Source organism: Giraffa tippelskirchi, chromosome 3, assembly GCF_054371585.1.
Source record: "Giraffa tippelskirchi isolate mGirTip1 chromosome 3, T2T-mGirTip1v1.2.pri, whole genome shotgun sequence".
Lineage (NCBI taxonomy): Eukaryota > Metazoa > Chordata > Mammalia > Artiodactyla > Giraffidae > Giraffa > Giraffa tippelskirchi.
The window spans coordinates 189,723,203-189,748,823 of record NC_137277.1 but is presented as its reverse complement, the minus strand read 5'-3'; the positions used below and the strand labels follow the sequence as shown (position 1 = coordinate 189,748,823).

The window sequence follows — 25,621 nt, the reverse complement described above, 5'->3', positions numbered from 1 at the left end:
GGCCTTCCCAGAGGCCCCCGCGCGCCGAGGGCCTGACCGGCAGCAGCGTCTTCTGCCCACGTGGCCGCGGCGAGATGCCCAAGTCCAAGCGCAACAAGAAAGGTGAGCCCAGAGGGCCCTGGGCCCCCGAGGGCCAGTTTGTGGGGCGGCTGTCAGCTGCGCTAGGGCTTCGGGGAGGATAGGGGAGGACGCTGGGGCCTCTGCGAGGAGGGAGCTGGCTCGCGGCGCGCTGGAACGGTTGGGGCCTTGGGGATGGCGGAAGCCCTGGGGGAGGCTGGAGCCGCGTCGGCGAAGCGGAGAGGGCTTTGCCAGGCCTCCAGAGAGAGTTGCCCAAGGCCGTCTGGCCGGGGGAACAGCCTCTGAACTCCCGGGATGCCGGCGATCTCGCCTTGGCCCACCTCTCCGACCTCAGCCCGTCTCTGTCTCTTGCTCTCCGCTCTGCCCCTCCTCTCGCCTCCTTTCCTTCAGCCCGGGTTTACCCCCGAGTATGATCGTTGTGTTCTCCAAGTTGTTTCTGCCGGCATGGTCGTGCTCCGCTCTTCGTATGGCTGGCTCTTAGGTAGCAGTCCGTAGGACCTCTCCTAAGAGACTGTTCCTGACTGTTTCTACTTATGGTGCGTCTCTTTCATTCCGGCCCATTCACTCAATAAGTTAAGAGACCTGGCAACTCTTTACGGTTTGAAAGATACTGCAGTCACAACGTGGAAGGTCTAATTCAGATAGTGATGAGCCTCATGTAGGAAAAAAGCAGTTGATGTTCTCTTGTGCAGTGTGACTAGAAAAGATATGTTGAGATGACAAATGACCAGGAACCTGCAGAAAGGAAGTAAGCAACCCAAGGAGTTACCTGGAAGAGTGGTGAAGGGAACACGAAGGAGAGGGAACACAAAGGGCAGAGACCCTGAGCCAGGAGCATGTTTAACATGCTCAGGGGCCAGAGGCCAGAGTGGGCGAAAAGGAGGGAGAGAGAACTGAGCAGAGTGTGTGGGACTTGAAAGATTTTTGCACTAGATTGGCTTTCACACCCAGGTGAGTTGGGAGGAGAGAGCTTGAGCAGAGGAATGGTGGGGTTCCACTTTACTGTTGAAAAGATCACCCTAGTTGCTTTGTTGAGAATGGACCGGGGAAGGCAGGGGCAGTGGGCAAGGGTGGAAGCAGCGAGACCTGCAGTGATCCAGGGGAACGCCATGCTGGCTTGGGGCACGGTTGTGGCAGTGGAACTGTTGGGAAACAGACAGCTGTATTTTGTTTGTCCTCCTGTACCGCACTCGCCCTTGCCTGCTGTGGTTACCTTTCTGATGTGTGCTTCACGAAGAGGGACTTCTTATTCATCCATCCAGGTCCCTCCTGGGATCCAGGGCTTTGCATTTGATGCTCTGTTAAGCGTTTGTGGAATGATTGGATTCTGAGGCGGGATGCGTGGTCAAACCTGGCAAGTGCCAAACCCTTCTGGGTAAGGGGCAAACTGGGTCCCAGCTGTTGTTACAGAAGAGGTGTTTGTCCCTCCCCAAAGAGGCACCGCTGCACGCACGGGTCCAAACTGTAAGACACGGTATAGCAGAGGAGAGTCCCCAGACTTATCCTTCCGTAGCACAGAGAATCCGTAGATGGTCTCCACACACCGCCGCAACCAAGAGCAGAAAGGGACTGGCCCCAGCCAGCAGGCTGGGTCTCCGGGGAGCGCCCCACCCCCACACCTCAGTAGGGAGTTAGCCCCAAAGGGGCTGTAGATAGCTGGTTTGTCTAGTAATAGGACAGATGTGAAGGGATCTTCAGCTCAGGAATGCTAGAGAGTAGGCACTCTGGGGACCTGGGGGTAGCCTTGCGAGCCAGAAGCAGTAGCCACAAAAGCCTTGCTAGCTTTCTCAGATCGGCTCCATCCAGCTGGGTACCGAAGGGGAGGCGAGTCTCTGAGACATCCAGGTTTCTCTCTCAATATCTCCCCTTTTTCTTCTCTGTGTTAGTCTCCCTAACCAAAACTGCCAAGAAAGGCTTGGAACTGAAACAGAACTTGATAGAAGAGGTAAGAGCTTGTTTTTTTTCTTATTATTATGTTTACCTTCCCAGACTTCGTATTTGGTTTTAAAGGTGGGTGTGGGACTATCTATCAGGGACAGCTCTAAACATCCACAGCTGTCAGAGGCCTAGGAGCAGCCTCTTTCCCATCTGGGGCCAGAGTATTACTGCCCGGCCTCTGCTGCCCCGGGACTCCAGAGCCCCATGAATTGTCCCGTAGCTTCGGAAATGTGTGGACACATACAAGTACCTCTTCATCTTCTCCGTGGCCAACATGAGGAACAGCAAGCTGAAGGATATCCGCAATGCCTGGAAGCACAGTCGGTAAGTGGGCAGTGGGGGGGGGCCAGGCTGCTCAGAAAGTACAGGGGCAGTTAGTGACCTTGGGTACCTGGGTCACAAGTACCGCCTAGATAAGGACGGAAGGCCGCCCTGCCCAGCCCCCAGTGGAGGGTGCTCCTTAACTGTTTGGGGTTGGGGCGGGGGGTCTGGGTCTCGGTCAGGCTGCTTGGCTTGGTTGCAGATCGTCGTGTCCCAACCAGGGATCACATCCGGGCCCTCTGCAGTGAGAGCGCAGAGTCCTACCCACGGGCCCCCGGAGAAGTCCCTAACTGTTAAAGTTGGGGTTGCACTGGGGGTGGGGGGAGAGCAGTGATCCCTCCAGGAGAGGGGGCTCCCTGAACCCTGGGGTCTGGTCCCTTAAGGAACATCCACCAGCTCTGGTTCAGACCGTCCAGCGGGCCTCTTTCACAGACCCAGACGCACTCCCGGTGGGCTGAGACAAAACGTGTGCGGGTCAGCTCTGCGCAAGAAAAGGACGTGAGGGGCCCTGGGCTGCGTGGAAAGCAGCCTCTGGCCACACTTCCTCCTGGGCCAGGGCTCGGGCCCTGGGGACTGGAGCTGGTTGGCACTTTGGTGAGGGCAGGGCGCCTCCTTCACGGACCCCTCTTTTTCTCTGTAGGATGTTCTTTGGCAAAAACAAAGTGATGATGGTGGCGCTGGGTCGAAGCCCGTCTGACGAGTACAAAGACAACCTGCATCAGGTGGGTCCCCCGGGAGCGGCGGGGGGGGCGGGGGGCCCTGGCTGCTCTCACGTGACACACCCTCCAGCCTTGGCCCAGGGGCTGGCTTCAGGCTCAGCTCTCCTTTAGCCTCCAGACCCAAAGAGGAGCTCCACCCCCTCACAGGACTCTCCAGGTGTTGCCAAATGTTGAGGGGTGGGGGCGGCAGAATCGTCCCCAGCTGAGAACCACTGCTCCCACGTGACGGACCCCACCCTCCTCTGGTTTTGCAGGTCAGCAAGAAGTTGAGGGGCGAAGTTGGTCTCCTTTTCACCAATCGCACTAAGGAGGAAGTGGACGAGTGAGTGCTCTGGAAGAGTGGTGGGAGGGGAAGGTGGCTGAGGTCTCCAGGGAAGGAGTAACCCAGGACTCGGTCCAGTGGAGGGTCCAAGGAAGACCTGGTTCCTGGAAACTTGTCCCTGGGTCTCCATCCTCCCCAGCTCAGAGCTCCCGGCTGAGCCGAGGGGGACGGGGAGGCCGCGCAAGGCCCAGGCAGAGCCTGACCTCAGGTGGATGGGTGTTGTTTGTGGTTCAGTTGCTCAGTTGTGTCCAACTCCCTGTGACCCCGTGAACCTCAGCACGCCAGGCCTCCCTGTCCATCACCAGCTCCCAGAGCTTGCTCAAACTCATGTCCGTTGAGTCGATGATGCCGTCCAACCATCTCATCCTCTGTCGTCCCCTTCTCCTCCTGCCCTCAATCTTTCCCAGCATCAGGGCTTTTCCAGTGAGTCAGTTCTTCGCATCAGGTGGCCAAAGTATTGGAGCTTCAGCATCAGTCCTTCCAGTGAATCTTCAGGGTTGATTTCCTCTGGGATTGACTGGTTTGATCTCCTTGCTGTTCAAGGGACTCTCAAGAGTCTTCTCCAGCATCACAGTTCAAAAGCATTGATTCTTCAGTGCTCAGCCTTCTTAACAATCCAGCCCTCGCATCCATACATGACTATTTTCTTTTCTCTCAGGTGGTTCACGAAGTACGCGGAAATGGACTATGCCCGAGCAGGGAACAAAGCCACTTTCACTGTGAACCTGGACCCGGGACCCCTGGAGCAGTTCCCCCACTCCATGGAGCCACAGCTGAGGCAGCTGGGCCTGCCCACAGCCCTCAAGAAAGGTACAGGGGTGTCCCTGGAGATGAAAGGTCGCAGCTGAGGGCCGAGAGCACAGGTTTCCGAGCCAGACAGCTCTCCCCAGCCTGAGCCCCACCTTTCTGGCGGAGAAGGCTATTTCTATCAGCCTGTGTTTTCTTATATGAAAACGGGACCAAGAGTGCCCGCCTCGTGGTTGGGGTGAACGTGGACAGTGACTTACAGCTAGAATAGAGCAGTTAGGGGACAAGGAAGGAGGAGTCGGTGCCCCCTCATCAGAGCCCCCCAGGCAGCTAACCGCTCGCTGAGGAAGCCCAGCGCCTGTGCTGCTGGGGTCTTGGGAGGCGGGCAGGCTGATTCCTCCGGCGCGGCCCAGGCCGCTGTGCTGGAGTAGCTGCTTGGGGTCCCTTCTCTGCAGGTGTGGTGACCCTGCTGTCCGACTACGAGGTGTGCAGAGAGGGCGACGTGCTGACCCCGGAGCAGGCCCGCCTCCTGGTGAGGACCCCGCCCCCAGCCCCCCACCCAGTGTCCGCGGCCGCGACGGGAGGCTCCGCAGACGCCTCTGCCTGCACTCCCGCCTCCTGACCATTGGTTCCCTCTGTCTCTCGCAGAAGCTTTTTGGGTATGAGATGGCTGAATTCAAGGTGAGCGTCAAGTACATGTGGGACGCGCAGTCCAGAAGGTTCCAGCAGATGGGAGATGACTTGCCAGAGAGCGCGCCCGCGTCAGAAGAAGAGTCAGAGGGAGACGACGACAGCTAAGGGCCTGGGCCTCCAGGCCTCGCCAGGACGGGGCACGAGGCGCTGCGGCCGCCCTCCTAGAACGCGGCCGTGTGCTGTGGATGAACACGAGTGAGGGTGACGAGCCCAGACGACTTCTGTAAATGATGAGACTTTGTCAGTCAGGGTGTTCTCTGCAAAAGGGACTTTTCTTGGGGGAAAAAAGCTAAAGACGCTGTTGGGTTTGGGCTTTGGTTTGGACTCCCAGGGTCTGTCCATTCACCTCAGGCCGGCTCCGGGACTGGCTCCGAGGGCCCGAGAGGAACCGCCTTCTCTTCTCTGGCCCTCAGCAGCCCTGGTGGAAGCTGGGGTTTGCCGAGGCAACAGGCACCTTGCCCGCCCGCTCCTACCCCCGCTGTGTCTTCTCCCTCCCACCCCTTCTGCCCCACCCGGGCCAGGCAGCTTGCGGACAGCCAGAAGACAGGAGGCTTAGCCGAGGCAGGAATAAAGCGCCACTGAGACAAAATGGCCCCCAGCAGTTTTCTTCTGGGTGGTAGGTTTTTGCCCAGATGGTTCTGTTTATACGTATTTAGGGAGGTGATTCTACACGAGCGGACGCCTACCTTGAGGTGTACGGCCCTCTTTTCTTCTGTTGTGTGTAGAGGCGAGAGGGCTGCCTGAAGCCCTGCTGTTGAGAGGTCAGGCTGGGAGGCCCTCCTGCCGCCTCTGCTCTTCAAAGCCTGATCCCTACTCCTGCCCCTTCTCACCAAGCCTGTGGGGGACGGGAAACAGCTCGTGGCTGCAGAGGAAACGTTCTCCAGGTTCACCGTGGGCCTGGGCTCCAGCCCGGCTAGTGCCTCTATTCAGACAGTAAACGCGCTGCGCAGCCCCGGCCTTTTCCTGTGGTGGCGGCTGCGAGGAGTGTTAACAAGAACATGGGAGATAAACCATCTGTGGGCGGGACTGTGAGGGAAGAACCAGCCACGCAGAGCAGCCTAAGGTCAGAATCGACTGCGGGAGAGAAAAGGGGACGGGTGGAGTGTGCCCTCTGCCACCCCAGACTAGGCCTAGCGGAAGTAGTTGGGACAATAGTGGGCAACCAGGTGCCAGGCCTGATCAAAGGCCCCCACGATGGCCAGCTCCAGGGGCCTTTCATTTGACAGCTGGCAAAGTTCTCTTCCAGCTGCTCCACACTGGACATGCCCAGGATAATCACGTCCCTGCGGAGGCCCTGCAAGGGGAGACGGGCAGACGTCACACGCTGATGCCCCACAGACACACCCCCAGCCCCGGCCCTGCCAAGACCTGGGTCCAATGTCTGTGTGCTCAGTCCCTTGGCCGTGTCTGACTCGGATCCCGTGGACTGTAGCCCACCAGGCTCCTCTGTCCATGGAATCTTTCGGGCAAAAATACCGCAGTGGGTTACCATTTCCTCCTCCAGGGTGTCTTCCCAACCTAGGGATTGAACCTAAGTGTCTTACATTTCCTGCACTGGCAGGCAGATTCTTTACCACTGAGCCGCCAGGAAGCCCCCAGCGTCCATACCCTGCATTTTTCCAAAAAGAACTTAACCTTGCCTTCAAACAGCTCCAAAACCCTGCTTCCCTAGACACACGGGCAGGCCTGAGTTCGGAGCCTCTCCCTTCCTGCTCTGCAGCTGGGCAGGCCTGAGTTACTTACATGACCTCACCAAGCTTCAGGCTTCCTTTGCTTTGCAGGGTGATTGTGGGGATTAAAATGTAAAGTACTTTACTTCAGGCCTGGCACTTAATGGGCTCAAGAAAGAGGCACTGTTGGTATGTGATGCCCAAGTTGGAGGAAGGTACTGGAAAAGTGGGATGGTGGGAACAGGATAGACTGCAGGGAGGGCAGCCAGACACAGGTAAACGCTGATGGAGGGAAAAGCGTTAAGTGTAAATATCACACAGCTGCCCTGTCTCGTTTAGTCACTCAGTTGTGTCTGACTCCAGGCAAGAATACTAGAGTGGGTTGCCATTTCCTTCTCCAGGGGATCTTCCCAACCCAGGGATTGAACACAGGTATCCCACACAGCAGGCAGATTCTTTATCATCTGAGCCACCATGCGGCAAAAATTTAAAAAACAGCTAAAAATGAAATCATGCAGCCCTCCCTTCCACTTCCTCGCTTCGGCCTGGAGCTGGGAGTGGTGGTACATCCAGCAGAGGGCGACCGAGGTCATGCTGGGGGTTCTGGCACCATATGCAGCCTGCAGGGCCTTCCCCACCAAGGCAACGGCCCGGAAGTGGCACTCCTTCTAGTAGCTGGGCAGGTAGGGAGGGTGGCACGGGGGTCAGAAGGAGGGGGGTGCCCCTGCAGGGTGTCAGTCTTCTCAAGTGGAGGCTTTACCTCCCTGAGCAGCAGAATGCACGTGGATTTCTGGGTCCCTCATCGTGGCGGTCCCTGCCCAGCGGTGGGACCAGCAGGGGTGCAGTGGGCAAGAATCCTTGTATTGCGCATGCTCACCAGACCCGAACAATACAACCCCCAACGTCAGGACCACGTCTGTGTGCCCTGGATCACGGAAGGACAAGTCCGGGTTCCAGTCCTAGCTCTGTCCTTAGATCAGCCACCTGCCTTCACTTACCTGCTCAGTGAGAAGACAGCCCGAGCCAGCCCCACACAGTGAGTGCAAAGTGTAAATGAGATAATGGACCTGCCATGCTTTCTCAGCTAAATAGAGCAGAGAAGGTAAAGATCAGCCAAGATCCTGGGCTTCCCTGGGGGCTCAGTCGGTTAAGAATCTGCCTTCAATGCGGGATACCTGGGTTTGATCCCTGGGTTGGGAAGATCCCCTGCAGGAGGGCATGGGAGCCCACTCCAGTATTCGTGCCTGGAGAAGCCCCATGGACAGAGGTGCCTGGCAGGTTGCAGTCCATGGGGTTGCAAAGAGTTGGACACAACTGAGCAACTAAGCACTGCACAAGATCCCACAGGGGTGGCTTTCCTGGAGGTACAATGGGTAAAAACTTGTCTGCCACTGCAGGGGACACCGGTTCAATCCCTGGTCTGGGAAGATTCCACATGCCACAGGGCAATTAAAGCCCGTGAGCCGCAACTATTGAGCCCTCGGGCCACAAGTCCTGAAGCCCGTGTACCCTAGAGGCTGCGCTCCACAATGAGAGAAGTCACCACAATGGGAAGCCTGTTCACCGCAACAAAGCGTAGCCCCAGCTCTCCACAACTAGAGAAAGCCCACACCCAACAACAAAGACCCAACACCGCAAAAAATAAGTGAATAAGTTATTTTTTACAAAAAATATCCTCCAGGAAAGAGGCCCAGGCACTGGTGGTGTGACATGCTCCTTGATATGCTGCTTAAGGAAATGGCTTCTAAACCTGGCCAGACAGTCAGAAACCCTGGCATGGCGTGGGCGCCTGGATTAGGGTTTAAATCACACCATTGCACACAGAGGTGGTTCCAAATATGAGACACTGTGCTGCTTAAAAAGTCCTGGGAAATGTCAACAAAATTAGCACTGAAGCTTTGGAGACTTAGCTTCTATGAATCTTGAAAGATGAGGAGCTTCCCAGCAGTCCACAGATAATGTCTAAATTTGATACATTAAGGAATAGCAATAAAGTATATACGTCAGAGGTCTTATAGTCAACACCAGAGGGAGAGTAAGCTGAACGAGTTTAAAAGCATCACCTCTAAGGAATGTGACTTGGAAAGGGCTTGCTTTTAGCTGTGGGCATGTATTACACTGATAACTTTTTCAAACTTTAAAAAAATGAAAAGGAAAAAGGGATGGTCCCAACAGATGTTCAACTATAACTTTAGACGTTGATGACAATTTTATTGCCAAGAATTTACAAAACTTAGACTCAGTTGCCCCGGGTGACAGAGCCAGCAGCAAGCTTCAGGATCCCCCAGTCCCAATGCGAGGTTTCTCCTGCTGCTGTGGGCAGTGGGATGGCTCTTCAAGGGAGGAGACACAGTCTTGTGGAGCCGGCAGAAGGGCCAGAGCTCCACACACTCCCAACCCAGCTCCCCAGTCACCCCCAGAGACACTGGGGAAACCTTAGGGGTGCCAGTTGGGTTGCTCAGTGAAGCTGAGCTTGAGGGGCCAAGGTCTGAGCAAAAGGAGAGGCTCTGGAACCCAAAAAAGCAGCCCCAGGGACTCCCCATTTGCAGACTATGGGGACCCTCCTGCCACCCCACCCATCCTGACAGTCCACCCCCAGCTCACCGATTCCTGTAGACCTCTGCCCAGTTGTTCCCAAAGAAGCGGCCCACGGGCTGTTTCCCGTCCTTGTCCTCATACTTGTACCTGCTGGTCAGCAGGCCTCCTGCAGGAAGGCTGGAGTCAGACCCCCAGGCACTGCCCCCAGAGGCCATCTGGACCGGAAGTGGGGGTGATGGCAGGGGACCAGGAGGGATGGAGGTCCTGGCAAACCTCTGCCCTTCCCAGGTCTGGGGCCAGGCTTCTCCTGGGTCAGGAAGAGGCAGAAACAGGGTCAGGAAGGCCCTCCTGCCCAGGGGAGCCTGTCCCCCCGACACCCCGTACCAGCCAGAGGGTTGTAGGCATAGAACCTCTGTCCAAAGTGCCAGAGGCAGGGCAGGAGCTCCGTCTCCACCTGCCGGGTGGTGGCGTTGTACATGCCCTGCAGGCAGAAGGGCCAGCTGAGCCGGGGCCCAGCCGGAGAGCCCCAGCCTGCTCTCAAAGTCTTCAGTCAAGACCCCCCAGGACTCCAGCATGGTTTCCAAAATCACTGCTGGTCACGGGCAGATGGTGCTGGGCCCCGGGAAGGGACGGCGGCCTGGCTCTGCCATTCCACACACATCTGCAGGCACCAAGCGTGGGCTGGACACCGAGCTCTCAAACACACGTGGATCTGGTGAGGTCTCGGCTTCAAGAGATGTCAGAGTCGAGTTAAAAAGACAAAGCAGAGGATCTGCTCTGTGACCTTCATCAATTTATTTAACTTCTTTGAGCCCCACTCCAGTAATCTTGTCTGGAAAGTTCCTTGGACAGAGAAGACTGGCAGGCTACAGTCCATGGGGTCACAAAGAGTTGGACACAACCGAGCCGGCATACACACACACACACACAGGTGCACACACAGACTGAGCCTCAATCCGCTCAAGTGTAAATTGAGAATGAGAGTGGTACTATCTAGTTGGGAATCTCAGAGGATTGATCTGAACTTTGACACTTGGTCATTGAAAGTGAAGGTGTTTGTGGCTCAGTCGTGTCCAACTCTTTGTGACCCCATGGACTGCAGCTGACGGAACCCGGGTCTCCTGTATTGGCAGGTGGATTCTTTACCACTGAGCCATCTGCAAAGTGTTGGAGGGCTACTCACTTGGAATCTTCCATTCCTCCACCACGGTCCCCACCCCTTCCTGATGTTAACTTCAGACCTGAGTTTTAAGAACTTTGGCCCAGCTGGTTTCAGCATGAAGGAGGGAAGAGAAGGAGGAGATGGAGAAGAAAAAGCAATTAGAAATAAGACCAAACTAAATGCCCATCAACAGATGAAAGGATAAAGAAGATGTGTTATACATATACAGTGAAATATTACTCAGCCATCAAAAAGAATGAAATAATGCTATTCACAGCAACATGGATGGACCGAGAGATTTTCATACTAAATGAAGTCGTCAGACAGAGAAAGACAAATATAGTGTGTGTGTGTGTGTGTGTGTGTTTGTGTGTGTTAGTTGCTCAGTCGTGTCTGACTCTGCGACCCCGTAGACTGCAGCCTGCCAGGCTCCTCTGTCCATGGGATCCTCCAGGCAAGAGTACTGGAGTGGGTTGCCATTCCCTCTCCAGACAAATATAAATATGATAAAGACAAATATGATACTGCTTATATATGGAATCTGAAAAAATGATACAATTGAACTTATTTACAAAACAGATTCCGAGACAGAAAACAAACTTACTGTTACCAGCGGGGGAAGGGGAGCATAAATCAGGAGTTTGGGATTAACATATACACATATATATATAAAAAATAGATAACCAACAAGGACCTACTGTATAGCACAGGGAACTATATTCAATATCTTGTAATAACCGTAATGCAAAATAATCTGAAATATGTAACAAAATCACTTTGGTTATACCTGAAACTAACACAACATTGTAAATCAACTATACTTCAAAAAATTAAAATTAAAAAAATATAAGACCAGAGTTGTCACGGCGAGGCAGCCAAGCGACCTAGAAAGAGTGTGGCGCTGAGACGCGTGCATCTTCTCGTCTTGTTCCAGACCTACCATGCCGTGAGTCATTTCTCCCCGAGACACCTCAGAGTGAAAGATGGCACGGGGTGCCAACGACGATACTCCTACTATTAACAGCAACAGCTAAGGTTGCCGAGCCCTCACTGTGTGCCTGCCCAGCACAGGCTACACGCATTGAGATGGCATCAGACATGGGGGTGTCCCCTGCCCTCACAGGTTAAACCTCCGCTTGGCCATAGCTGCCTGCTTCAACACCCTCAGTGCTGCTAAATCTCATTGCCTTTGCCCACTCACTGCCCATGCCCACAGCCAGGAATGCCCTTTCTCCTCTTACTCCAGGAATATGGTCAGTTCAAGGTCTGACGTACACTTTTCTGCGCATTCTTCTTTGGCCCTTCCCAAGAAGTGGGCCCTCTTCTGGGCTCCCCAGCTGTCTCTAGACGCTGAGCTCCCTGAGTGGGTGACTGTCAGTTCCCCTTCTATGGCCTTGGACAGAGGCTGGCACAGAGCAGGCAGTTAGACACGGTACCTCCCCGCTTCCCCATCCCAGCTACTGCTGGTAGCTCCAGCAGCTCCCAGGCGCGCCCACCCTGGTGAGGTGGGAGGCACTGCAGGCTGAACCGTGCACCCGGGGCTCCAGGCAGGAGTCCAGGGCTCAGAGCAATGAGAAGGCTGGTCCCCACCAGTTCCAAAGACCCATCTGCAATGGTGCTGGGGATTGCCAGGGTGATAAGGGCAGGACTCCTGCACATCGGGACACCACCGGGCACCTGCGGGGGAGGGGAAAGGGGTCAGGGCTGCCCAGCTCCAGATTCCGTTTTCAGGGCCCCCTGAGAGGAGCTAGCCAAGTCATTCCAGGCTAGGGAAGGGTTGCTGAAAGGAGAGAAAAGGAGAGGAAAAGGGTCAAGACAAAGTACTGTCCAGCTGTCCAGGGCTGACGTGTACAGGGCGTGAGGAGCCGGGGTTTCACAGACCTGTGCGGTGGCCAGAAGAGTTGGCATCCTGGGAAGGGGACAAAGCTGTCAGCCCTGAGCTTTTATAAACTTAAAAATAGACTTATTTATGTGTGTGCATGCTCAGTCGCTTCAGTCGTGTCTGACTCTCTGTGACCCTACAGACTGTAGCCCGCCAGACTCCTCTGTCCATGGGATTCTCCAGGCAAGAATGCTGAAGTGGGTTGCCATGCCCTCCTCCAGGGGATCTTCCCGACCCAGGGATCGAACCCACATCTCTTACAACTCAGGCGGATTCTTTACTGCTGAGCCACCAGGGAAGCCAAGTCTTACTATATGACTCAGCAAAAACTACACCCCAGTAATCTTCATGAACCTACCTACAAAAACCTTTGACCAATATAGTTGACTAACATTAACTCTATTGATTGATTTGCCAGTTTAAGGCAAGGTGTTTGCCTGGGTGAAATGCAATGTGTTGCGATGTATTATTCTTGTTATACATCACTGCATTCAATTGGTCAAAGGTTTTTTTTTTTTGGTCAAAGGTTTTTGAAGGTAGGTTCACAAAGATTACCGGGGTGTAGTTTTTGCTGAGTCATACAGTAAGTGTATTTTGACTTTATAAAAACTCAGCTGTTTAAAAAATTAAACATGAAAAAAGGTTAAAGATTATATTTACCCTGTGTTTACTATTTCCAGCATTCTTCATTTTGTGTGTGTATAAATCCAACTTTTCTTCAGTCTAAAGTGTTTCTCCCAATATTTGCTATAGTGAAGAAGTGAAGTGAAGTGAAAGTCGCTCAGTTGTGTCCGACTCTTTGTGACTCCATCAACTATACAGTCCATGGGATTCTCCAGGCCAGAATACTGGAGTGGGTAGCCTTTCCCTTCTCCAGGGGATCTTCCCAACCCCAGGGATCAAACCCAGGTCTCCCACATTGCAGGCGGATTCTTTACCAGCTGAACCACAAGGGAAGCCCATAGTGAAAGCTGGCTACTATGAACTCTCCCTAACCTTTGTCTGAACAAAGTCTTTGCTTTCATTTTTGAAAGGTGTTTTCGTTTGAATTCTTTCAGTACTTGAACGCTGGCTGGAGCCTTTGGCAAATGCCCGCAAGAGAACCACAGAGCCAGCCTCTGGGCCCTGCAAGGTGGCGGGACAGCCCCAAGACGCCACCCCTGAGCCAACACCACATTTTAGGATCTTCAGTTCGGTTCAGTCGCTCAGTCGTGTCCGACTCTTTGCGACCTCGTGGACTGCAGCACACCAGGCCTCCCTGTCCATCACCAACTCCCGGAGCTTGCTCAAACTCATGTCCATTGAGTCGGTGATGCCATCCAACCATCTCATCCTCTGTTGTCCCCTTCTCCTCCTGCCTTCAATCTTTCCCAGAATCAGGGTCTTTTCAAATGAGTCAACTCTTCGCATCAGGTGGCCAAAGTACTGCAGTTTCAGCTTCAGCATCAGTCCTTCCAATGAGTATTCAGGACTGATCTCCTTTAGGATGGACTGGTTGGATCTCCTTGCAGTCCAAGGGACTCTCAAGAGTCTTTTCCAACACTACAGTTCGAAAGCATCAATTCTTCGGCGCTCAGCTTTCTTTATAGTCCAACTCTCACATCCATACATGACCACTGGAAAAACCATAGCCTTGACTAGACGGACCTTTGTCAGCAAAGTGATGTCTCTGCTTTTTAATATGCTATCTAGGTTGGTCATAGCTTTTCTTCCAAGGAGCAAGCGTCTTTTAATTTCATGGCTGCAATCACCATCTGCAGTGATTTTGGAGCCCCCAAAAATAAAGTCTGTCACATTATTTAGGATCTTCAACCCTTAGGAAAGGCCCCTGCGGAGGGGTCCCGGGTAGGTGGCGCCTGTGTGGGGGCGGGGCCAACAAGCTCACGTCGCCCCGCCCCTATCGCTCCGCCCCCTGCCCGGTGGGCTGGGCCCACCGCTCCTTAAAGCGCCCGCCCTGACCGCGTTGCCCTCCAGTGCGCTCGGCTTCGGGGCGGCTACGTTGCGCACCCCCCGGCCATGGCCCAGCCACAGTCCTACTCACGGGGTGTCCCGACCCGGCCCGCCACCATCTTGGGCGCCATGGAAATGGGGCGCCGCATGGACGTGCCCAGCAGCGCCGCGGCCGTTCGCGCCTTCCTGGAGCGCGGCCACAGCGAGATCGACACGGCCTTCGTGTACGCCGACGGCCAGTCGGAGAGCATCCTGGGCGGCCTGGGGCTCGGGCTGGGCGGCGGCGGCTGCAAAGGTAACGCCCGGCGCCCCGGACCTCGGTCCCGTGACCGCCATGCACTGGCCGCGGCCGGGACCCACCGCCTTGTCCACCTTGCTGGAACGCCCACCTCCACTGGCCACCCCACAGCTCCGTGAAACCCCCGCTTCCCGGCGCCCTTGCACATCAGCCCGGACAGCTGGACAGTACCTGGTCTTGACTCGTTTCCTGTCCTTCTCCCAGTAACGTCCCGACCGTGGCCGAGACTGGGACGACTTGGCTAGCCTTTCTCAGGGGGCCCTGAAAAAGGAATCTGGCGCTGGGCAGCCCCTGCCCCCTTCCCCCTCCCCCACAGGTGCCCGGTGCGGTCCCAAGCTACAGAAGTCCTGCCCTTATCGCCCTGGCACTCCCTGGCACCGTTGCAGATCGGTCTTTGGAACCGGCGGGGACTGGATTCCTCATTGCTCTGAGCCCTGGACTTCTCCCTGGAGCCCTGGGCGCGCGGGTCAGTCCGCAGTGCCTCCCACTTCACCGGGCTTTCCTGGTGCCCCAGACGGTAAAGAATCTGCCTGCAATGCCAGAGACCTGGGTTCAATCCCTGGGTCGGAAAGATTCCCTGGAGGAGGGCATGGCAACCCACTCCAGTATTCTTGCCTGGAGAGTCCCCATGGACAGAGAAGCCTGGCAGGCTACAGTCCATGGGGTGGCAAAAGAGTGGGACAGGAGTGAATGACTAACACTTTCACTTTTCCACTTCACCAGGGTGGGCATGCCTGGGAGCAGCAGGAGCTACCAGCAGTAGCTGGGATATGGGTATAGGGGAGGTACCCTGTCTAACTGCCCCATCTGTGCCAGCCTCTGTCCAAAGCTATAGAAGAGGAATTGACAGTCACCCAATCCAGGGAGCTCAGAGTCTAGAGACAGCTGGGGGAGCCCAGAAGAGGGCCCACTTCTTGGGAAGGTCCAAAGAAGAATGCTCAGAAAAGGGAACCTAAGACCTTGAACTGATACTTTTCCAGAAGTAAGAGGAGAAAGGGCATTCCTGGCAGTGTGAGCAGTGAGTGTGCAAAGGCAGTGAATGAGATTTGGCAGTGCTGAGGATATTGGATCAGGCAATGGAGCCAAGCGGAGGTTTATTGTATGGGCCCAGGGGAAGGTGCCCCATCAGTCTGATGCCATCTGAAGTGCTGATAATGTGCCGGGCAGGCACATAGTGAGGGCTCAGCAACACTGGCTGATACTGTTAGTAGTCGTGTGGTTGTAGTAATAGTAGATGCCGTTAGCACCCTGTGCCGTCTTTCACTCTGAGGTGTCTCAGGGAGAAATGATTCACGGCATGGTAGATCTGGAACAAGACGAGAAGATGCACGCGTCTCAGAACCACACTCTTTCTAGGTCACTTGGCTGCCTCGCTGTGACAACTCTGGTCTTATTATTGTTTTTTAAAATTTTAATTGAAGTATAGTTGATTTACAATGTTGTGTTAATTTCAGGTGTACAGCAAAGTGATTTATATATATATATATATTTCAGATTCTTTTCCATCATAGATTATTATAAGATATTGAGTATAGTTCCTTTGCTTTACAGTAGGTCCTTGTTGGCTATCTATTTTATAAATATTGCATGCTCAATCACTAAACTGTGTCCAACTCTTTGCCACCCCATGGACTGTAGCCCGCCAGGCTCCTCTGCCCCTGGGATCTTCCTGGAGAGAATACTGGAGTGGTGGGTTGCCATTTCCTTTTCCAGGGGATCTTCCTGATCCAGGGATTGAACCCGTGTCCCCTGCATCTCCTGCAATGGCAGGTGGATTCTTTACCCCTGAGCCACCTGGGAATCCCCATGTTCTATATGTTAGTGTATATGTTAATCCCAAACTCCTAATTTATCACCCCTCCCCCCTTTGGTAACCGTAAGTTTGTTTTCTGTCCGTGAGTCTATTTCTGCTTTGTAAATATATTCATTTGCATAATTTTTTTTAGATTTCACATGTAAGCGGTATCATATTTGTCTTTGTCTATCTTACTTTACGTAGTATGATAATTTCTGGGTCCTTCCATGTTATTGTAAACGGCATCATTTCCTTCTTTTCTGATGGCTGAGGAATACCCCATCGTATATGCGTACCACATCTTGTTTACCCACTCATCTGTCCACAGGCATTTACACGGGTCTTATTTCTGATTACTTTTCTTCTGGCAGCGCCTCCCCTTCCCTCCTTTAGGCTGGAACCAGCTGAGCTACAGTTCTTAAATCTCATGTTTGAAGTTAATGTCAAGAAGGGGTGTGAGTCAAAGGGAGGAGGTGGTGGAATGGAAAATTCCAGATGAGTAGGCCTTCAGCCCTCCAGCCTGATCTCCCCCATCTCAAGGGGTCTGGCCTGCTGGGGTGACTTTCCAAGAGCAAACAGTGCAGCAAGGGCTCTCTCCCCAGCCATCGCTTTGCTCCCTGGGATTCTCAGTGGGCGCGGGGGGAAAGGTCCTTAACTCATTCCTGACTCGCACAGGTGGCACCACACTGGCCTTTTCTCAGTGGGATGTTTCTCTGACAGAACTATAACCTGCCTTTCCTTCCCCGGGGCCCCAGTTGAGGCCTCTTGCTTCTCTTTCCTGAATTCCTGCCGCAGTCTCCTTGCCATTTTCCCTGTCTCCAGACCTGTGCCCGAGGTTCTTTGTGCTTCATTTAGAGACATCGTTCAAAACTGCAAAGTCGACCGCTTAGCTTGCTGGCTGAAAAGTGTTCAGAGTCACCCTGTGGCCCCTGAAGTCAGAGTCTAAGGGGTGCCCTCAGGGCCCTTTGCATCTCTCTGGTCTGTGGCCCCTTCTCTTGTCTTGTGTGCCCCCAGACCTGGTGTTTTAGGCCTGTGGGATCGCAGGCATGACCCCTCACAGCCATGTTCTTGCCCCAGGGTGGCCTTTGACTCCCCTTGGAGATTCAAAGCCTTGGAAAGCCTTCCCTGAATTCTCAGGGCTCCTCTCCCCTGCTCCTGCGTGTCCTGACCTCACTTACTCTGTGGTGCCCCGTTAGACTGTGGGTCCTTGAGGGCAGGGATCCAGGGTTGGCATTCCTCTTGCACCCCGAAGTACCAGGCCTGGCACACCTAGCTGTCTGGTGAATAGTCACAGTAGTGATAACATTAGCAGCTCATAAGGAGCAAGCGTGTCAAAGTTCTGATCAATCCTCAGGGCCTCCCGACTAGATAGTACCACTGACACTCTCAATTTACAATTGAGAAAGTTGAGACTGTGTGTGTGTTTGTGTGGTGTGTGCGCAAACACGCATGTGCGTGCTCAGTCATGTCCGACTCTGCGATCCCATGGACTGTACCTGCCAGACTTCTCTGTCCCTGAGATTTTTCCAGAGATGAATACTGGCGTGGGGCTCAGAGAGGTTGAACAACTTGCTGAAGGTCATACAACTCATATTGGCAGAGCTGAAGTGTGAACCCAGGCCCGCCTCTTAACCATTAACCCTAGGTCCTCTCCAGGGTTTGGTAAGTTGACCTGATCTTCTATTTTTTTCCTCCCAAAGTAAAAATTGCCACCAAGGCCAATCCATTGGAAGAAAACTCTCTGAAGCCTGACAGCCTCCGGTTCCAGCTCGAAACATCCCTCAAGCGGCTGCGGTGCCCCCGAGTGGACCTGTTTTACCTGCACCTGCCGGACCACGGCACACCCGTGGAAGAAACGCTGTGCGCCTGCCAGCAGCTGCACCAGGAGGTGAGGGCGGCCCCCTCCCTGGCCTGTTGGTGCCCAGGAGAGCAGAGGCCCCAGGGCTGTCCCGGAGCAGAGTCAGGGACAGACCCCACGCCCAGGGTCCCAATCTCTGGGCCTGGTGTTCTGGGCTGCGGGGGATCTGACCGTGGCCTCTCCCCCACAGGGCAAGTTCGTGGAGCTCGGCCTCTCCAACTATGCCGCCTGGGAGGTGGCCGAGATCTGTACCCTGTGCAGGAGCAAAGGCTGGATCCTGCCCACCGTGTACCAGGTGAGGCCGGGGCTGCAGAGGCCCGTCTCCAGGGCGCCTGCCATCCCCAGTCCCCTTGGGCCCCCCGCCCTGCCCTCTCCAGAGCAGCCACTCCCCTGCTTCCAGCCTGTAGACGGCTCCCGGGGGCCTCAGCCTGGCCACAGGCGCCCGCCCCCTCAGGCCCTGGCTCCCCTTCCTGCCTGCTTCTGGCTCTGCGGTCAGCCCGGAACTCGCCTCCCCCTTCTCCCTGGCAGGAGTGCCCGGGCGTCACTTAGATACCTCTTCCTCTGGGAGCCTTTCCCGACAGCCCAGAGCGTCCTCCAGGCTCCAGACCCCATCTTTATACACTGAGCGAGTGTTTCTGAGAATCTGCCGTGATCACAGAAGCCGCCTCTCTGTGCTCACCTGTTCTGTCTCTGTTTGTTTCTTTGGCCGCCTCAGATCTTGGCTGCATAGTACAGGGTCTCTCACTACGGCCCACGGGCTCTCTAGCTGCGGCTCTCAGGCTTGGTCGCCCTCCGGGGAGCAGACCCGTGTCCCTGCATTGCAAGGGGGATTCGGAACCACTGAACCGTCAGGAGAGCCCACTCGGCTTTGTTTTTAACCCGACTCTGACATCTCTTGAAGCCGAGACCTCACCAGATCCACGTGTGTTTGAGAGCTCGGTGTCCAGCCCACGCTTGGTGCCTGCAGATGTGTGTGGAATGGCAGAGCCAGGCCGCCATCCCTTCCTGGGGCCCAGCACCATCTGCCCGTGACCAGCAGTGATTTTGGAAACCATGCTGGAGTCCTGGGGGGTCTTGACTGAAGACTTTGAGAGCAGGCTGGGGCTCCCCGGCCGGGCCCCCTGCTCAGCTGGCCCTTCTGCCTGCAGGGCATGTACAACGCCACCACCCGGCAGGTGGAGACGGAGCTCCTGCCCTGCCTCCGGCACTTTGGACTGAGGTTCTACGCCTACAACCCTCTGGCTGGTACGGGGTGTGGGGGGACAGGCTCCCCTGGGCGGGAGGGCCTTCCTGACCCCGTTTCTGCCTCTTCCTGACCCGGGAGAAGCCTGGCCCCAGACCTGGGAAGGGCAGAGGTTTGCCAGGACCTCCATCCCTCCTGGTCCCCTGCCATCACCCCCACTTCCGGTCCACATGCCCTCTGGGGGGCAGTGCCTGGGGGTCTGACTCCAGCCTTCCCGCAGGAGGCCTGCTGACCGGCAGGTACAAGTATGAGGACAAGGACGGGAAACAGCCCGTGGGCCGCTTCTTTGGGGACAACTGGGCAGAGGTCTACAGGAATCGGTGAGCTGGGGGTGGACTGTTAGGATGGGTGGGGTGGGAGGGGGTCCCCATAGTCTGAAATGGAGAAGCTCTAGGCTGCTTTCCAAGGGCCTCCAGGCTTTTCCTTGCTGCCTGGACCTAGCTCTCGTGATTCCTAGAGGAATTAAGAAACCCTCTGAAGGGTTTCTTCTTGTATTCTTGGAACCCCCGAAAGGAATGAGGCTCCCTGGACCTTGTGCTCAACCTTCCAAGGCATGGTTCATCCGTGAGAAGTGTTGATCACCCTCCAAGAGGGAAAGACAGGGCCCCGGATGGAGAAACAGGCAGCCTGGGGTCGCGTTGTGCCCCTGTACTGCTTGCCTGTCTCTCCAGGTAAAGTAAGGGCAGGATTTGAGTGCTTAGTAGACGGCGCTGAGGTCTCTGGTGAGGGAGCCAGCATTCTGGGTGGTTCCGCTGCCCCCCAAAGCAGGAGACCTCCTGCTTGAGGGGACACTAGCCCCTCGATACTGCAGGCTTGGGGTGGGCGCAGCTGCCTGCTTGACCCTTAGGCAGTGGCCCCCGTGTGACCCCACGGTGCTGACCCAGTGCTGCCCTCCCCACCTGTCCAGCTACTGGAAGCAGCACCACTTCGAGGGCATCGCCCTGGTGGAGCAGGCCCTGCAGACCCAGCAGGCTGTGTATGGCATCAAGGCCCCCAGCCTGGCCTCGGCCGCCCTCCGGTGGATGTACCACCACTCCCAGCTCCAGGTAACCCCCATCCCTGCAAGCTCCGCTCCTGCTCTCTTTGAGGAGCCGGCAGGATTTCTAAACAGTTTTTCCCTCTGAAATCTCTCTCTAGTCCAGTTCTCAGGGCAGCCTTCCTGTTGTTCTGAGTAGCTGCTGAAGAACCAGGCCCTGTCAGAAGGGCTTTACAAACATGGAATGAAATATTACTTAGGCCTGATGAGGTGGGATTATTCCAGTTTTTCTGGTGAGGAAACAGCTGTGAACAGGAGAGAAAGTTATAGTCACAGACTTGATATAAAACTCACTGGTCCTGCTCCTCTGGGGGGAGTTGGGGTTTCCTTCTCTCTTTGGTGTCCGCTGTCTTCCTGGCTAAAACTTTTCTCCAGCTTCAGCCGTACACAGCTGCGTAGTCTCTGGCACATATACAGCAGGTTTTCAATAAATGGGAGTTAGGTGCTTTGAATAATTTCTCATTCCCATAAGCACGGTGAAAACTGAGATCTGAGTCCCTGGGCTTAAATAGCTAAACCAGATTCGCACAGCTGCTGGGTGGCAGAACCGGGCTCTGAGCTGAGGTCTGCACGAGGACGGACGTCGTGGCAGCAGAGGAGAGAAGACCGGCTTCGGGGTCACACAGTTACGATTGCTGAAGGCACCATAAGTGCTTTGTACAGCCACTGAGAGCTTATAGGGAACGATGTCGGCTTCTTGATCTCCAAAGAAGATTCAGGACCAGGGACCAGGCTTGATCACTCACAGCTTTCGTGTAGCAGAAGTTTATTACAGTGAGAAAGGACAAAGAAAGCTTCTGACACAGACATCAGAAAGGGTCAGAGAGTGCCCCATTCACTAGCTTTATCAAGGCCTTATATACTTTTACGACTTCGCTGGTGGCTCAGATGGTAAAGCATCTGCGGAGACCCAGATTCAATACCTGGGTTGGGAAGATCTCCTGGAGAAGGAAATGGCAACCCACTCCAGTATTCCTGCCTGGAAAATCCCATGGACAGAGAAACCTGGTAGGCTGCAGTCCATGGGGTCGCAAAGAGTCAGACGCGACTGAGCGACTTCACTTTCACTTTATATACTTTTACCAGACCCATTCCCACAACATACATTAACAATAGAAAGTTCTTACCAGACCCACTCCCACTTCACATAACAGGATTAGTCAGAAGGTTCTTGTTAAAAAGGAGAAACATGTCCTCCAGCAAGATACATTGTTGTTATATAATCCTTCAGTTCAGTCCAGTTGCTCAGTCCTGTCTCTTTGTGACCCCATGGACTGCAGCACGCCAGGCTTCCTTGTCCCTCACCAACTCCCGAGCTTGCTCAAACTCATGTCCATCGAGTCGGTGAAGCCCTCCAACCATCTCATCCTCTGTCGTCCCCTTCTCCTCCTGCCTTCAGTCTTTCCCAGCATCAAGGTCTTTTCCAATGAGTCAGTTCTTTGCATCAGGTGGCCAAAGTATTGGAGCTTCAGCTTCAACATCAGTCCTTCCAATGAACACTCAGGACTGATTTCTCTTAGGGTGGACTGGTTGGATCTCCTTGCAGTCCAAGGGACTCTCAAGAGTCTTCTCCAACACCACAGTTCAAAAGCATCAATTCTTCAGTGCTCAGCTTTCTTTATAGTCCAGATCTCACATCCATACATGACTACTGGAAAAACCGTAGCCTTGACTAGATGGACCTTTGTCAGCAAAGTAATGTCTCTGCTTTTTAATATGCTGTCTAAGTTGGTCATAACTTTCCTTCCAAGAAGCAAGTGTCCTTTAATTTCATGGCTGCAGTGATTTTGGAGCCCAAAAAAATAGTCAGCCACTGTTTCCAGTGTTTCCCCATCTATTTGCCATGAAGTGATGGGACTGGATGCCATGATCTTAGTTTTCTCAATGTTGAGCTTTAAGCCAAATTTTTTCACTCTCCTCTTTCACTTTCATCAAGAGGCTCTTTAGTTTTTCTTCACTTTCTGCCATAAGGGTGGTGTCATCTGCATATCTGAGGTTATTGATATTTCTCCTGGCAGTCTTGATTCCAGCTTGTGTTTCTTCCAGCCCAGCGTTTCTCATGATGTACTCTGCGTATAAATTAAATGAGCAGGGTGACAATATACAACCTTGATGTACTCCTTTTCCTATTTGGTACCAGTCTGTTGTTCCATGTCCATTTCTAGCTGTTGCTTCCTGACCTGCATACAGATTTCTCAAGAGGCAGGTCAGATGGTCTGGTATTCCCATCTCTTTCAGAATTTTCCACAGTTTATTGTGATCCACACAGTCAAAGGCTTTGGCATAGTCAATAAAGCAGAAATAGATGTTTTTCTGGAACTCTCTTGCTTTTTCGATGATCCAGCGGATATTGGCAATCTGATCTCTGGTTCCTCTGCCTATTCTAAAATCAGCTTGAACATCTGGAAGTTCACGGTTCATGTATTGCTGAAGCCAGGCTTGGAGAATTTTGAGCATTACTTTACTAGCATGTGAGATGAGTGCAATTGTGTGGTATTTTGAGCATTCTTTGGCCTTAGTACAGAGCTTAAGATGAGTTGTTTTGTTGTGTAATCATTTGCTCTGGGCTTAAAGAAACTAAGGTCTTATGTGACTAAGACTAAGGAATATAGGAAAAAAAAGTTTGTCCTTTTCTCCGTCTTGAGAGCCCCAGACCCCTTTCTCCTCCTTGGAGACCCTGGACTTCTTATCAACTTACCTGAGAATTAACTCTCTCACCATGTAGGGTATAAAGAATATGCCCAACCCCAGGTCTTGGCAGGGGCAGGACTGTGTGACGGGGTCTCTGTGGGGCATCAGTGTGTGACGTCTGGCTGTCTCCCATTGCAGGGCCTCCGCGGGGACGCGGTCATCCTGGGCATGTCCAGCCTGGAGCAGCTGGAAGAGAACTTGGCGGCTGTCAAGGAAGGGCCCCTGGAGCCAGCCGTCGTGCAGGCCTTTGATCAGGCCTGGCGCCTGGTCGCCCACGATTGTCCCAACTACTTCCGCTAGGCTCCCACCCGGGTCAGGCGCCGAAGGTGTCTCCCCTTTCTGTCGCCTCTTCTGCGCTCGCCCTGGCTGGTCTTTGCCTTAAGCTGATTTTGCGTGGTCTTTCTCCACCGTCGGGATCCATGCGTTATCTTTCTAGACCCCTGCCTCACTCCCAGTTGCCTTCACAATGTATAAAGCCGTGGGCTGAGCCCCTTTGGGGCATTTCCATCTGAATAAAGCAAACACTAGAGCTGCCTGCAGCCCGTCACTGAGTGGACCCCGCAGATTTCTCTCCTCAGCTGCTTGTGACTTGTCCCCTCCCTGCCTGGGCCTTCCTGCCCGAGGGGTAGAACCGAGCTGGGGCCGCCACGGGGCAGAGGCGGCGGGGGTCTCCCAGCCTGACCTCTCGGTGGGGTGCAGGTGGCCGTCACATTCCCACAAGACGGAAGGAAAGAGGGCCGTACACCCTGAGGTGGATTTTCTCTCCGAATTATCTCACTAAATACTCAGAAATGGAATAATTTGGGCAAAAACCTACCGTTAGTGTCACCACCAAGAAAAATAAAAACCCCCAGGATGCTGTGGGACATTTGAACATACACTCACTTCATCGGCGACTTCCCTCTTTGCTGCAGCTGCTGTCTTCTGCTCATCCACAGATTCTCCACTCGGCTGCTTGGCCTCTTTCTTGGTGGGAGTGGCGCTGGCAGTCAGGACCCCCATTTCCCTCAGCAAGTCCTTATGCCACATAGGAAGCACCCAAGACTGGAGAAGAAACGCACTCCCAGGCCTGGTGGTTGCTTTCTGAACATGCCCAGGCAGAAAAATCACACCCTGAGCGAGGGGTGGTTTGTGGGCCAAGCAGCAGCAGGTGATGAAAGGGGCTCAACTTGGAAATTCAGACGAACCCACCAGTCAAAGACTCTTTGTTGGACTTCCCTGGAGGCCCAGGGGTTAAGAATCCACCTGGCAATGCAGAGAACATGGGTTCAATCCCTGGTCAGGAGGATTCCACAAGCTATGGGGCAGCTAAGCCCATGTGCTACCCATACAGCCTAGAGCCGTGCTCTGCAACAAGAAGGGTCACCACTCTCTACATCTAGAGAGAGCCCGCGCACAGCGCCAAGGACCCAGCGCAACCATAAATAAATGATTTTTGAAAAGAGATTCTGTTCAAAGATAGGTCCTACTTGCCATCTATTAATAAGAGGAGACACACCCTGCAGGTAACGTCTTACTATTTACAACAAAGACACCGTCCTCTGTCTTCGCCCATAATAAAATGGATGCTTCCCTAGGTGGGGTAATTACCCTGCTTACATTATTATTATTAATTATTTTAGTTCTACCAGTTTCTTGCTACCAACCCATCTCCCTCCACCCTCACGCATGCGTGTTGAGCCATGTAACCCCACGGACTGCAGCCCGCCAGGCTCCTCTGTCCATGGACCTCTCCAGGCAGGAGTACTGGAGTGGGTTGCCGTTTCCTTCTCCACCTGCTCATATTAATAATAATGTAAAAATTATTGTTGCACAACAAACCACCCCCAAATTCTGTTGCTTAAGATGACAGAATCTGAGACTGACCTAAGCAGATTCAATGCAATTTCTATCAAAATAAATATCTTAAAAAAATCAAGTACAAAACTAGAATCTATTTTTTTGAGAAAGAATAATAGCTCTTCTGCGCTGACGCATCCCCTGCCTTAAGTGAGGAAACACAAAACCTGAGAGGTTTATGCTAAGGTAGAGGGAATGTTCTCCTCATGTAAAGCTCTATGGCTTGTCGATGAAGGGATTGGTACTGTGACCTGAAGCTGACCTGAACATGAGAGCTTGAGAAGATGCCGTCTCTGAAGCGCAGCGGCCATTCCCTTACTGAGCTGCATTGTCTGATAAGTGCATTTGGAATCTGTTGAGGCAGTCTGAGCTCGGGTTGGAAAAAAAATTCCAGACACAGAGAATTTCTGAATGGAGTGCGTTTATTAAGAGCAAGGAGCAGAGATAATGAGGGCGCTGCGAGCCCAGCGGGTCGGGTCAACCTCCTGACAGGCCAGGGAGAGCTGAGGGGCTGCTTCAAGACGGTAGGCTAGCTGAAGGGAGACCCGAGGCTTTTCCTGCAACCCACCTACAAAACCTCTGGCCAATTGAATACAGTAATATACACCGGGGATAATACATCCTGACTCATTAAATTTCACCCCAAGAATACAGTTTGCTTTATATTTGCAAATCAATCAACATTGAAATGACATCAATCAGTTGATGTTAGTCAACTCTATTGGTCAAAGGTTTTTGCAGATAAGTTCGAGAAGACTAACGGGGTTAGTTTTTGCTGAGTCATACAACAAGTGTATTTTTAACTTTATAAAAACTCACTTATCTGTTTAAAAAGCTAAAC

The 25,621-nt window shown here is 53.7% G+C and overlaps 2 protein-coding genes and 1 pseudogene across 4 annotated transcripts; 2 read left to right on the top strand and 1 right to left on the bottom strand.

The window, feature by feature from the left end:
- The first annotated feature begins 34 nt into the window (after positions 1-34).
- MRTO4 (MRT4 homolog, ribosome maturation factor) lies at positions 35-5,407 on the top strand. The gene is made up of 8 exons (XM_081574937.1): positions 35-102; positions 1,965-2,023; positions 2,237-2,340; positions 2,978-3,059; positions 3,311-3,378; positions 4,037-4,188; positions 4,581-4,657; positions 4,774-5,407. Exons 1-8 carry the CDS (start codon positions 75-77, stop codon positions 4,921-4,923), a joined length of 720 nt encoding a protein of 239 aa, XP_081431063.1. The 5' UTR covers positions 35-74; the 3' UTR covers positions 4,924-5,407.
- Positions 5,408-5,948: 541 nt separating this feature from the next.
- Positions 5,949-12,096, bottom strand: LOC145540516 (aflatoxin B1 aldehyde reductase member 2-like; annotated as a pseudogene).
- A 1,946-nt stretch (positions 12,097-14,042) lies between these two features.
- On the top strand, positions 14,043-23,475 carry LOC145540371 (aldo-keto reductase family 7 member A3-like). Of its 3 annotated transcripts, none has more exons than XM_081574918.1 (7): positions 14,043-14,315; positions 17,814-18,001; positions 18,162-18,266; positions 19,120-19,216; positions 19,435-19,534; positions 20,122-20,260; positions 23,080-23,475. In XM_081574918.1, the coding sequence occupies exons 1-7, from the start codon at positions 14,087-14,089 to the stop codon at positions 23,239-23,241; spliced, it is 1,020 nt and encodes a 339-aa protein (XP_081431044.1). In that variant the 5' UTR covers positions 14,043-14,086; the 3' UTR covers positions 23,242-23,475. The 3 variants fall into 3 exon arrangements, with proteins under 3 accessions (XP_081431044.1, XP_081431043.1, XP_081431045.1); XM_081574917.1 differs by lacking the exon at positions 20,122-20,260 and adding an exon at positions 14,635-14,835; XM_081574919.1 differs by lacking the exon at positions 20,122-20,260.
- The last annotated feature ends 2,146 nt before the right edge of the window (positions 23,476-25,621 follow it).

Bases quoted from the DNA above. Each gene is read 5' to 3' on its own strand.
- LOC145540371 (XM_081574917.1), top strand. From the start codon at position 14,087: ATGGCCCAGCCACAGTCCTACTCACGGGGTGTCCCGACCCGGCCCGCC. The intron at 14,836-17,813 runs GTAAAGAATCTG...TTCCTCCCAAAG, and splicing joins CTTTCCTGGTGCCCCAGACG to TAAAAATTGCCACCAAGGCC. The intron at 18,267-19,119 runs GTGAGGCCGGGG...TTCTGCCTGCAG, and splicing joins TCCTGCCCACCGTGTACCAG to GGCATGTACAACGCCACCAC.
- MRTO4 (XM_081574937.1), top strand. From the start codon at position 75: ATGCCCAAGTCCAAGCGCAACAAGAAAG. The intron at 103-1,964 runs GTGAGCCCAGAG...TCTCTGTGTTAG, and splicing joins GTCCAAGCGCAACAAGAAAG to TCTCCCTAACCAAAACTGCC. The intron at 3,060-3,310 runs GTGGGTCCCCCG...CTGGTTTTGCAG, and splicing joins ACAAAGACAACCTGCATCAG to GTCAGCAAGAAGTTGAGGGG.